This window comes from Cygnus olor, chromosome 3 (assembly GCF_009769625.2).
Source record: "Cygnus olor isolate bCygOlo1 chromosome 3, bCygOlo1.pri.v2, whole genome shotgun sequence".
Classification (NCBI taxonomy): Eukaryota; Metazoa; Chordata; class Aves; order Anseriformes; family Anatidae; genus Cygnus; species Cygnus olor.
This window is the reverse complement of record NC_049171.1, coordinates 79,746,541-79,758,882: the sequence shown is the minus strand read 5'-3', so window position 1 is coordinate 79,758,882 and position 12,342 is coordinate 79,746,541. Positions and strand designations below refer to the sequence as shown.

Here is a 12,342-nt window from a genome sequence, read left to right as displayed (position 1 = left end):
CAGGGCAGTGATATTTTTAGCAAGTTATGGTTCATCTCAGTTCACTTCTGACTACAAAGCAAATGGTAATGTGGAGTTGCAAGGTTCTGTTCCTATCTACCCAGAGGACAGCAATGTCCAAGTAACAGCAGGTAAAAGGCATTCCCCTGCCTTTTTTGAAAGACCAGCTGCTTTGTGGGAAAGAAATGGGAAACTTTCATTTGATCCTGTGCGGGACAATCTCTTGCTGAAACAGAGCGCACACATCAGTGTAGCAAGTCTTACACAGCATGCCTGCGTTGACTCTCCGTACCTCCCAGATACTGTCATAGGCACAGAGCTGCACATTGCTGGGAGCCAGGAGAATATCCTGGGGAACTGTTACTACATGCTTGCCCTCTCCTTACGTGAGCCCATACGTATCAGCTCTTGGCCAAAACAATACTGGCCTAGACAAGCATTTAGTGTAATGCAGGACTGCTGCTCTTCTGTAACTACTCTGACATAACCCCCCAACTAGTTAACTTCTGTAGTACTAGCATTAAAACCACGTACCACCCAAGTCTCTGAAGTTACCTACAATAAAAATTACTCATTCCACTACTTATTTCAACTTTCAGCAAGTCTTGTGTTCACCTGCAGTAGATGCCATTGGTAATCCTTAGGAAGAAATTCTTAGGGAACAGGACATGTTCTCAGAGGGACAAACATGGCCGTCACTCTGCTCTGACATCAAAACTCAGCTGGTTCTTCCATTTTCTTTCCCTCATGAAACTAAATGCCCTGCCAGTTCTTTCCCTTGAAATAGTAATAAAACAAATTTATATTTAATCACTGAAAGACAGAGAAGATGGAAAGTGTCAGTTGTAGCATGGGAATAAAGCTAATAATGGGATATGTGACTGGATCAATTGGAAACAGGAGGGTGGTTACATGATGACAGGACCCAAACAATTTTCTTTTCTGTAGGAGTTATTTACTCATTTTTCTGACTCCCTCTTGCAACTTTTATTTCAGCACTGATGACCCACGCTCTCCAATTGGGTTTACATGCACCTGCTTCATAGTTTGCTCCCAGGAAAGATACGCATTTCTTACCAAGGTACTTGTGCAAGTCTGTCATCTTCTCATCTGGATGCCTGCTTTAAGTGCTCTGATATTCTGTGTTGGCTTCACAAGAAGATGTAAAACCGGTAGGAACTGAAGCTCATTATTTTGATCAGTGCTACTGATAACCAACAATGAGTTTTTTATTGATTCCCTCAAATATTGGAGTAGCTAGGTTATAAAGACAAGATAAATGTTATGCCACTATTTTTTATTTGCTATAATCAGCATCTGAAACAAAAACAAACACACTTTGGAATGCTTCTTTTTTTTTCTCTATAGGAATAATCAATACAATGCTAAGCTACAATCAATATCAAGGTTAGATAACACACTCTGGCATTAACCATCCCTCCTTATGGTGAGGAAGACTAACTAAAGGATGCACAATCTCGACAAATGCAGACAGGCTTTTTGCACAGTATGTGCACGCGCACACACACTCCTCAAAAAAATACTCCCCACTTCATAGTGCAGGAAGCCAAAAGCCATACTCTTTGAGTTTAAAATAACAAATACTCACCTATATCACAGTACACAGCTTAGTTCATCGCTTCCACTGTGAATTCTGTGCTTTCATTCATGTGTCTACATTTTGCAATTGTGTACACACTGCAAAATTATCTTTGTATATCACTTAGCATCTGTGCACACCCTCTAGAGCTTAATGTTATACTGACGTTAAAAGAAATCTTGAATTTTAAGGTACTGAAAACAATAAAATTTCACTGAAAAAAAATCAGTATACATGTTTCTTGTAAGACAGTATGCTTAATTTTATGTCGGTGTTATTTTAATGCCACAATTTTCAATTATTCATTGTATAAAGAGAAACCTAGGAAAGCAAATCTAAAACACTGTGCCTAAGTTGGTTAAACTCTGGTGATTTATGATATATGTACAGTATATAAATATATTTATGTATATATGTACATATATATTGGTTAACATTCATTATAAATAGAACTGTGTTAACTTAGGCAGTATAAAAATAGCCACTTTCCTGGGAACATGCAAACACAGTATGCTCTCACCTAATCTACAAAACCCAAAACAACCAAAATCTTTTAGCTCTGGTTTTCTACAAATATAAATTGAAGACTTTTAGCGATTTAACCATAAAGTAAGTTTTTTCAGTAAAGATACAAAATCTGTTTGATGCTAGCTATAATTAAGCTCAAACACAGAATATTTCGGGTTATTTACTTTCAAGTATTTTCCCTTGTGAGCTAATTCTAGACACGCTGCAATTTTTTTTCTTTTGCAGTAAAATATTGTTCGGCTCTAAACACTAAAAGCCAAATTACAGGCAATCTGGCATGCTTGCACTGCAGGGAGAAGGCTCTCCTCTACACTATTCCTATGTGGGAGGCTGTCCTAATATGGCTATTTGTGCTCCAGATCTTTTGTTCATTGCAAAGCATTACCAAGATTCCATTTCATAGATACTTAAGGCCAGAAGAGAGAGTACCGTGTCCACTTAGTCTCATCTCCTGCTCCCTGAAATTCACTCCGAGGTCCCTGCATTCAGCACAGTGAGTGGTAGCTGGACTAAAATGCCTCTCCTGTAATAGCCAAAGAGGTTCCAGCTTCACAAGTTGAGTGGGATCTTGACTTTTTAGTGACTTTTCCCAAGGGGAAAAAAATTCGGTTCCATCCGAACCAAATGTGACATTTTTCCTTTTTTCTTGCCATATGAAAAACTGAAAAATTTTTTGTTTTGCCCTGAAACTTTCCATTCTCCTTCAAAGTGCTCTGAGTACTAGTTAGAAAACCAAAAGAAGAAAAAGGGGCTGCGTTAAAAGTTGACGCTACTTCTGTTCTTCCAAATGCCTAACAGGTCAGTACCGCTAGCTTGGACTGTGGAAGAAGCAGAGCTGAGTCCTTCCTTGCAGAAAAGATTTCAGCTCTCTGCTACACGGATGCCTTAAGCGCATGACTATGCCAAATATGGTATATGCTGAATTTCATTTTTTTCGTTTTGTTCCACTTAGCTAAAAAAAACATTCCTAGCCATTTCAGAGGAGAAAGGACTGAAATGCAGCTGGTTTCCCATCCCTAAAACTCTATCTCATCCAGCATTTTTTAATTGCTCTTGCTACCTCTCAGAATTTATGAAAGTATTTTTTCAAAGCAAAACAGCATGGAAGACTCAAGGCACACTCTCTTCAGGACAACATTTTTCTTGTTATTATGGGATATTTTACAGAAGTAGGAGCTTTGAATGTAAATGGCCTGGGCAGAGGAGGGAACGGAGCCTTGCTTTTTCATTCCTAGAGTGATTGTTTGCACATGCAAGTTACTGGGCAATAGGGGGATGATCTAGATATTCGCCTCCAGCAGGTCTACAGGTATTGCTCTGGAAATTGTTTCCAGATTAAGATATTTGGTGCATTTGGATTAAATCTATGACTACCTTTCTGTGAGAATCAAAAGTGCACATCCTAAAATTTGCTATTTCACCCACTTGCAAGATAGGGCGTGCAACTAAATGAGTTGGAAGTCAGTGAAGACCTACTCTCCTAAAGATATATGAAGTTGCTTGTGCAAGCTTTTCTCTCTGGCACCTTTGAAAGTGGTACTCCTCACTCCTCATCTCTTAAGCAAAATGGTCTAATGTTCCCAGCCACATCCTACATTTCTTTCCCTATTCCCAGGGTGGCTCCCACATTTTTCCCAGAAGTCTTTTCTACGTCAGAAGTGATGAATCCTTGTTAAAATAGCACAGTCTTCCAGCTTTAATATTTTCAGGAAAAAAAATGCGAGGCATTCTATTTCTTATGGTAAGTAGCATAAGTGCACCAAAACAATGTTATGGACGCCCCTGTATTAATTATTTAGAGAGCTGTCATTGGAAGTTGGAGACTGGGAAGTCACAAAAGGCTCATTTGCCTTCTGATCGTCCTTCATGGAGGCTGCTTGGTCTGAGATGGAAGAGAAGGAGAGCTGGTCATGTTCCATTATGTGCACTTGGTCCTCTTCCTTGTCCTTCTTCACATAAAACAGCTTCCTAAACTTTTTGAGCTCATGGAGTTCACAGAAAGTCTCAAGAACTACCAACATTGCGATAAGGCCAAGCAACAGGTAACCTGGGTACAAAAAAAAAAAAGGAAAAAAAAGTTTTAATTATTATCAGATTAAGTGGGGCTGGAACAGTTTTAACTCTGTACCTTTTTACCTTTTCCCATCCCTGCCATCTCCAAAGATTATGTCAGTCTTCTAAAAAACAAAGCAACTAGAAACGCGTGCAAAACCAATAAAAACAAAAATAAAATTTACTGTAAAAGTGCTGCTGATATGTTAAAAACCTGACAAAGTTGCTGTATCTGATGAAACCTTGAAGATTATTTACAGCGTTTTACTAACACATAGAAACTATCCAAACTTAATAGTGTTATTTAAATGATATTACCCATGACTTTGGTGGTATAATGACTCTGATTTTTAAAGGTATTAGTTAGCTTCCATGAAGTGAGACTTTTGGAAATGAGGTTTTGTATGGTTAGCAGATCTTTTGTTTTGCACTCGAAACATATGTATCCAGAATTTGAGGGAAGGTGTTAAAATGAGCATTTCTTAATCCCAGTTTTTCATTAGATCCTTGTTACTGATCATTACAATCTAACAAGGAACGTGACTACTTAATTATTTTATCATTTCAATGACTAAATCAAGCAGAAGCTAAGTGTGTAATTATTAATAAATCAGGTTCATCCAAAGGCTAAAAATTAAATGTGCTGAAAGATGAACAGAGATTGATAATTAGAATTTACACATGGACAGTGCTTTGTTACCAAAAAGCAGAAATATTTTACATGCAGTTGCAGATTATTCACTGAAAATAACACTCCTCCCTCTCTCTCTCCCAGGAGCACTGTTAAATCAATACTGCAATGCCAGGTACTGATCTAAATCAACACTACAGCTAAAATTTATGCATTGCTTTTAAGCTTTACCTCATGAAATTAAAAGGGAGCTATGCATTAATGCAGGGAGAAAATAGCAAAGCTATGTCAATTAAAAAGCATCTATAAATTTGCACCGAGAAATTTTAATTAGCTCTGAAACACAGTCCAGCTAATCAACGCTTGATTTAGGGAGACCTGTGTTTTCCTTGAAAAGCCTGTAGCAATCATTCAGCATTTTCAGATCTGAACTCCAGAACTGTTATTGAAGAAAATTTAGGTTCAGAAAGAGAAAACATTTTATACATCCTGTTTGGTTTCATGAATTGTTCACATGAAAGAAGAAAGAATAATTCAAAAGTTATGAGTGTATTGTAGAAAAAAATGTAGATTATTTAACTTCTACAGTTTTAAAATACATCACTTTGCCTACTTTTTCCTTTTAGAATTTCCTTCAATCTATTTCCTAAATTTTCAATTTCAAGCTATAGAATGTTTATCTCTGGCCAGAAAAGGAAACTTTGGCTTTTCAGTTGGGGGGTGGGGAGAGGGAAAGGATTTGATCCAACATATTCTTTTATGGTTTTGAGCTTTCAGAATTTTGACAAGGCCTTTATTATGCATGACTTCCACTCTTCACTTCATCATTTAGCATCCCCAAATCAACTCTGCAAATCAGCAGGGTAATCATTAAAATCTGCTGGTAAGATAAACAGGATGGGGAGAGGAAGAAACCTGCAATGACCATGAGCCTGGAGGAGACTGAGGAGAACAAAATAAAGTGCTCTTTTGGCTAGTTCAAGGCCTTGCTTCAAGGAATGCAAATTCAAGGCACAATTTATATTTTACCTAAAGAAAAAAGTCAATGGACACTTTGTCTATACTATTGCTGGGTCACATACAGAGCACAGACAGAGACATACCTGACATGAATGGTTTGTTTTGTCTGTTTAGATCTTTTAATGAGTGCTTCTGCTGATCCAGGACTGTGCAGACTGATGCCATATTAGAAAATATATTCATTCAGAATGTTAACACACAGATAATGTTCTCAGCTGTACTCTTTGATCAAACCACTGATCTCTGTGCCTCTCTTCTGTGTCAAACATAATTAAACTACTTAAATTTAACATTCACGGTCTTGCTTTGTTATCACCTCAGTCTATTTGTCTCTGTTTGACAGCTGGTATGTCCCAATGCCAGCTTCAGCTACCTTCTGTTACAATCAGAGTAAGAAACTTAGCTCTTCTGCCCATTTCTCACTGCTCCTTGATTCACCTCTGTCTGTCATCTCACCTTACAAGTTGACCTTAGGTTACATGAACCAACTCCTGACTCTGTGATGTGCTGTGAAACCTTAGCCTGATATGCTCCTGACCATCTCTGTAACAGTAATGTGAGCAGTTTTTGCTATTATTATGAGAGAAGTAGCTATGGTTTAGCACAATGGAATTCTGTTTTCAGCTTTTCCTTTCTTAACTGAGAAACTGACCTTATTTAAAACATTCCTCTTTACGCAGTTCACAGATGCATAATTTCACAGAATCACAGAATTGTCTAGGTTGGAAGAGACCTCCAAGATCATCTAGTCCAACCTCTGTCCTAACACTAACAAAACCTCCGCTAAACCATATCACTAAGGACTACATCTAAACGTCTTTTAAAGACCTCCAGGGATGGTGACTCCACCACTTCCCTGGGCAGCCCATTCCAATGCCTAACAACACTTTCAGTAAAGAAGTTCTTCCTAATATCCAACCTAAACCTCCCCTGGTGCAACTTGAGCCCATTCCCCCTCGTCCTGTCACCAGGCACGTGGGAGAACAGACCAACCCCCACCTCGCTACAGCCTCCTTTAAGGTAACTGTAGAGAGCGATAAGGTCTCCCCTGAGCCTCCTCTTCTCCAGGCTAAACAACCCCAGCTCCCTCAGCCGCTCCTCGTAAGACTTGTTCTCCAGACCCCACACCAGCCTTGTCGCCCTTCTCTGGACTCTCTCGAGCACCTCCATGTCCTTCTTGTAGCGAGCGGCCCAAAACTGAACACAGTACTCGAGGTGCGGCCTCACCAGAGCCGAGTACAGGGGGACAATCAGTTCCCTAGACCTGCTGGCCCTGCTGCTTCTTATACAAGCCTGGATGCTGTTGGCCTTCTTGGCCACCTGAGCACACTGCTGGCTCATATTCAGCTGCCTATCAACCAGTATTCCCAGGTCCTTCTCAGCCAGGCAGCTTTCCAACCACTCATCTCCCAGCCTGTAGCGCTGCTTGGGGTTGTTGCGCCCCAGGTGCAGGACCCGGCACTTGGCCTTGTTGAACTTCATACAGTTGACCTCAGCCCATCGGTCCAGCCTATCCAGATCCTCCTGCAGAGCCTTCCTTCCCTCGGGCAGATCGACACACGCACCTAACTTGGTGTCGTCTGCAAACTTACTGAGGGTGCACTCGATCCCCTCGTCCAGGTCATTGATAAAGATATTAAAGAGGACCGGCCCCAGCACTGAGCCCTGGGGGACTCCACTAGTGACCGGCCTCCAACTGGATTTGACTCCATTCACCACAACTCTTTGGGCCCGGCCATCCAGCCAGTTTTTAACCCAACGAAGCGTACGCCAGTCCAAGTTACCAACAATGCTAGCAGTTACCCCAATTTGCTAGCTGATGGCTCAAAGCAATCACCACCCCTGGAATGGATAGGGGAAGCCTGTTTTTAAATTATTTTAAATAAAACCCTCTCATTTAACTGGTTAGTTTTACACTTACATGTAATTCCAATTTTATACAGCTCTCGGAATTTTTGATTGTAGCCTTCTCCCGGCACATAGTCTCCTAGGCCAATGGTGCTCAGGGAAATGAAACAAAAGTAAAAAGATTCCAAAAAATTCCAGTCATCTTCCAGAACAGAAAATATTGCTGCTGGGATAAAGAAAAAGCACGAGACAGTGATGAACCCAAGGACTACAGCATGGATGATTGCAACGATCTGCTTGGAGAAGCCCCAGCGAATGTGGAAATATAGCACAGGCCGCCTGGTGACATAAACAATGATGCGCTGCACCACTGCTGTCAGGAAAAGCAGCGTAAATGGGATCCCGATGACTGAGTAGATGATGCAGAAGGCCTTTCCTCCATCAGACAAAGGCACTGTGTGTCCATAACCTGAAACAAAGCAGAGGGAAGACATAGACTGAGCCAAATCTGGGACCCTCGTGTACCTATTTGATATTGACCATATTGCACAAGGTAAAGAACTGCTTTGCTAGTGCTAAGTCTGAATTCAGCTGTTCTTGATAAATGCTATTCAAAGAAGGTCTGCTTTAAGCAGGCAAATAGAGCCTAAGTACTGGCAATAAAGAATTAAAAATCCAAAAATATTTTTGTATTTCAGAATTGTGAACATAATTGTATTAATGCTTATTTTGGAGAAGAAAGTAATGACTATTTGGGAGCAGGGAGCCTGTAGCAGGAAATCTGAGTTTTAATCTGGGTTTTCCTCCTGACCTTTTTAAGTTTTACAAAGTGATGCAACTTTTTCTTTTACCCACCTTATCTACTGGGACGATCTATACTTCAGGAAAGTGTTCCTATATCTACTTTGTAGTAAAACACTCTGAGACCTTCTGTGAAAAGCATTTAAATTGCACTTAAAAACATTTAAATCAGCATTCCACAGTGAGCACTTCCATATTCCCAGGAGGTGTTTAGATGATAACCCATCAAACACCTAAAAGCAGAACAAATATTTTCACAGCCAAACTCCAGGATCCAACCATTGCGGTTGGATTTTTGCCTAGTCATTTGCGTACCAGAAACATCAACAGTGATCTGTTTCAACTGCAGGAATGCATCCACTGTTTTACAAGCTGATCACGGCCAGCAACCTCAATTCCACAAACATGTGCAATTACACTTGCATACAGCTCAAGCAGCTATGCTGCCAAAGCACACTCTGCCAGACAGCCTGGCTTTAAGTGTGAATCATGGGTGCAGAAAAGAGCAGTAAAGCCAGCATAAACCAGGAATGCTTTCTTCTGTTTGCCAGCCAAGAAAATTTGTTTTTATTGCAGCAAGGAAGGGGAAATCTCTTGAAATCTTGCTTGGAATATCAGGGTAAAGAGCTGCAACTACAAACAAGTGCAGACAGGCCCTAGTAATTCTGCACCCTCAAGTCCACTAGCTCATTCAGGTTACGTTAGTGCTGTACATGAGGCATTTTACAGAGCTCCTGCAACTAGGTGCCTTGAGGAAGCCTGGCAGAACTCAATGCAACTGGGCTATGCCGCTGTTGATTTCTGAACTCACCCAGTCTGCCCAGCACAGCACTGGAGCGGGCAGACGTTCCCTGAGGGCTCTTGGGGGCCTCCTGCCTTCTCCCCCGTGAAACCAACTGTTCATGGAATCATAGAATCGTTATGGTTGGAAGAGACCTTCAAGATCATCTGGTCCAACCACCGCCCTACCACCAATGTCACCCACTAAACCATGTCCCTAAGCACTACATCCAACCTTTCCTTGAACACCCCCAGGGACGGTGACTCCACCACCTCCCTGAGCAACCCGTTCCAATGCCTGACTGCTCTTTCTGAGAAGAAATGTCTCCTCATTTCCAACCTGAACCTCCCCTGGCACAATCTGAGGCCATTCCCTCTAGTCCTATCACTAGTTATCTGCAAGAAGAGGCCTACCACCACCTCCCCACACCTTCCTTTCAGGTAGTTGTAGAGAGCAATACCCCTCTTATATGAACACCAGATATTTCTCCTCTAGATTAGTGAATTTAATAGTAGAAGTATTGCTCTTTTAAGTTTTCCAGCAGAGTAAGAAAAAGAATATATTTTTTTTAAGACACAGAGACACTTCCAGACCATGAAAGATGGGCAAGATATTGTATCATTCCAACATACAAAATCATACCAGAAGAAATTTATGACATGTAGTTTCTCCACACTAGCTAACTTGATACGAGTCTTCAATTGTATTTGAATTTAAATGACTATCAAAAATTCATCTACGTTCAGTCTTCTGAACCCCTGAAAATCATAATGGCTTTTGTCTTGTTCACCTTCTTCTGTTTGCTTTGTGTGTTTTGAGATGAGAGAACGGAACCACACAGAGCATGTCAGATGCAGCTGAACCAGATTTAGAAAGTGGCAAAGAACACTTCCAACACTTCCCACTTTCTGATCTACTCCGCCCTAGTAGTACCGGACATCTGACTGGTGCTTCTGACTACGAGTGAGCACTGAGATGACATCTTCTTGGCCCCGTCTATCAGAACAGTAGGGCCTTGCCCCTCAGAGGTATCCAGGTATTCATCTGTGCAGATCCCATCACTTCATATGTGTAACTATGATGGTGTTTGCTGTGTGCATCACTTAACATTTTATCCCACTCATTTTCAAGTGATATTTTATGGCCCAGCTGCCCTGTGGTTCTTACAGCTTTGTTTTTCTGAAAATATTTTGTGACAGGAAACCATCTCCAAGTTTCAAGGAAAGGAAAGGTGTGTTTGAGTTGATCGTAGCATATCTGAAACTGACTCACGTGATACAAACATGAAAACAGCAACTGCAATGCTTTATCACATCAAGGGGTCTTCAGTAAAGCAGCACTAGAGATGTGTTACTTGATTAAGACATAGGGCAGACCTCATCTGGTCTAATCTACCTCATTCTCTACATCCACGCTTAAGAATGAATTCACACTGAAAGAAGAGCAGGGAAAGGTCACTGAAACAACCAGAGGAATACAAACTTTTCCACGAGTGAAAGATAAAAGCGGTTGGCTTCCCTGACACAGCTGAATGGAGGCTGAAAAGTGATATACTATCTCCCTATTAATGCATCAGCAGACAAGTGCTACCGAGGGAAAAGAAATGTTTCAGATGAAGAATAATATTGCCACACAAACAAATAGTTTTGATGTAGCCATAACTAAATTTAATCTAGGAATTAGAAAAAATGTGTCTAACCCTCAGAGAAGAGTTTTGCAACAGCCACGCACATACAATACTGGGGAAATAAAACAGCTATGTTTAGGATGGAGCCCTGGTTATTCATCATAATCAAATAATGATGAAGCTTGGTAACTTTACGGATGGTGTTACACCATGAAGCTATACATGACAAGCAGAAATTGAGCTTGCAGATCTACAAAATCCTTTATAAGCTCCAGGTTCCTATAATTAATGTATGCTTGAACTGTACAATTAATCCAAGTTTTTACTAATTTGAACCCGAAAATTTGTATCATGCATAGAAAAAATAAAAATTAAAAAATCCCTGATGCATTTGTCGGTTCTTTAGGCACAGGGCAGGTTGATGGTAATTTAACCCCAGCCTCTGTGCTGACCCAAGCAGTGATCAGCTCATTTCTCAGTGAGGAGTGGTTCTGGTGCTGTTATCTCTCTATCACTTCTCCTGAAGGACAAGCAAATCATCTCTCCAGGTGCTACACAGTATGCACCCAGATTCAGAGAAAAGTGTAAAATCAAAGACTTTGCTACAGGAAAGTTTGCAACAAGGTTTGGTTAAGTTGGGTGCTCAGACCAGCCTCTTGGCTAACCCTTACCAAAATTTTCTCAGTTCACAGAATTAGCTGAGATGCCTGAAGCAGATGCTACCTTCTAAGGTCTGCTCTGCCATTTCACATAAAGGTTAGAAAGGGGATTGTGTATCCCTCAGCTGTTAACCGTTACAGGAAGCGTAGTAATGCTGAATGTTGGTAGCTTCAGACCAAGGAGAGACTATACACTCCCCACAGCCAGCCACAGTAAGAATATCACATCTTCCAGCAGCAACAGAAGAGTGATCAACATGTGCTTGCTCCTCAGGATCCAGAGTCACTGGTTGGGAATAATTACACTGAAATCTTGGGCTAAAACAGCCACAATTTACGAAGCTGTGGCAGGCAGGGAGGAATATGGCCCGTATTTTTTCCCAGTATGAAACCGCTTACATGACTTATTCCTAGCAATCCCTGTATGCTTTAGCCATCACTGTACAAAAGTCATTAAAAAGCAAACCAACAAAGAGCCTACAGCCATATATTAAAACACAAGAAATTACAGATCCGAGGAAGGAGACAACACTCCATGTCTGCCTTCAGCCATTTGCACTTGATTGCCTCCCATCTCTTCTCCTGCAACTGTTTGTTGCTTCCTTGCACTGCAGCCTCTTCAGGGAAATGGCTTTCTGTGATCCCTCCATAAAGTGCCTAGTGTACGCTGGTTCTACGTTAACAATAGATAATACAATGTATGGCAGCGTGCCTTTTTCAGCAGAAACTACCACGCTCAGAAGCATTACAATTGCAATCCTGAGACATTATTTTTGTTATGAGAACAGGATGCTC

At 40.9% G+C, this 12,342-nt stretch overlaps 1 protein-coding gene across 1 annotated transcript in view; it reads right to left on the bottom strand.

Annotated features, from left to right (window-relative positions):
• Positions 1-1,280: 1,280 nt before the first annotated feature.
• KCNK1 (potassium two pore domain channel subfamily K member 1) overlaps positions 1,281-12,342 on the bottom strand; it is a 35,267-nt gene continuing 24,205 nt past the window's right edge. The window contains exons 2-3 of the mRNA XM_040552016.1: positions 7,753-8,148; positions 1,281-4,175 (exon numbers count right to left, since the gene is read on the bottom strand). Coding sequence (XP_040407950.1) covers positions 3,916-4,175; positions 7,753-8,148 — 656 coding nt within the window. The 3' untranslated portion in view covers positions 1,281-3,915. The remainder of the gene's footprint in view (positions 4,176-7,752; positions 8,149-12,342) is intronic.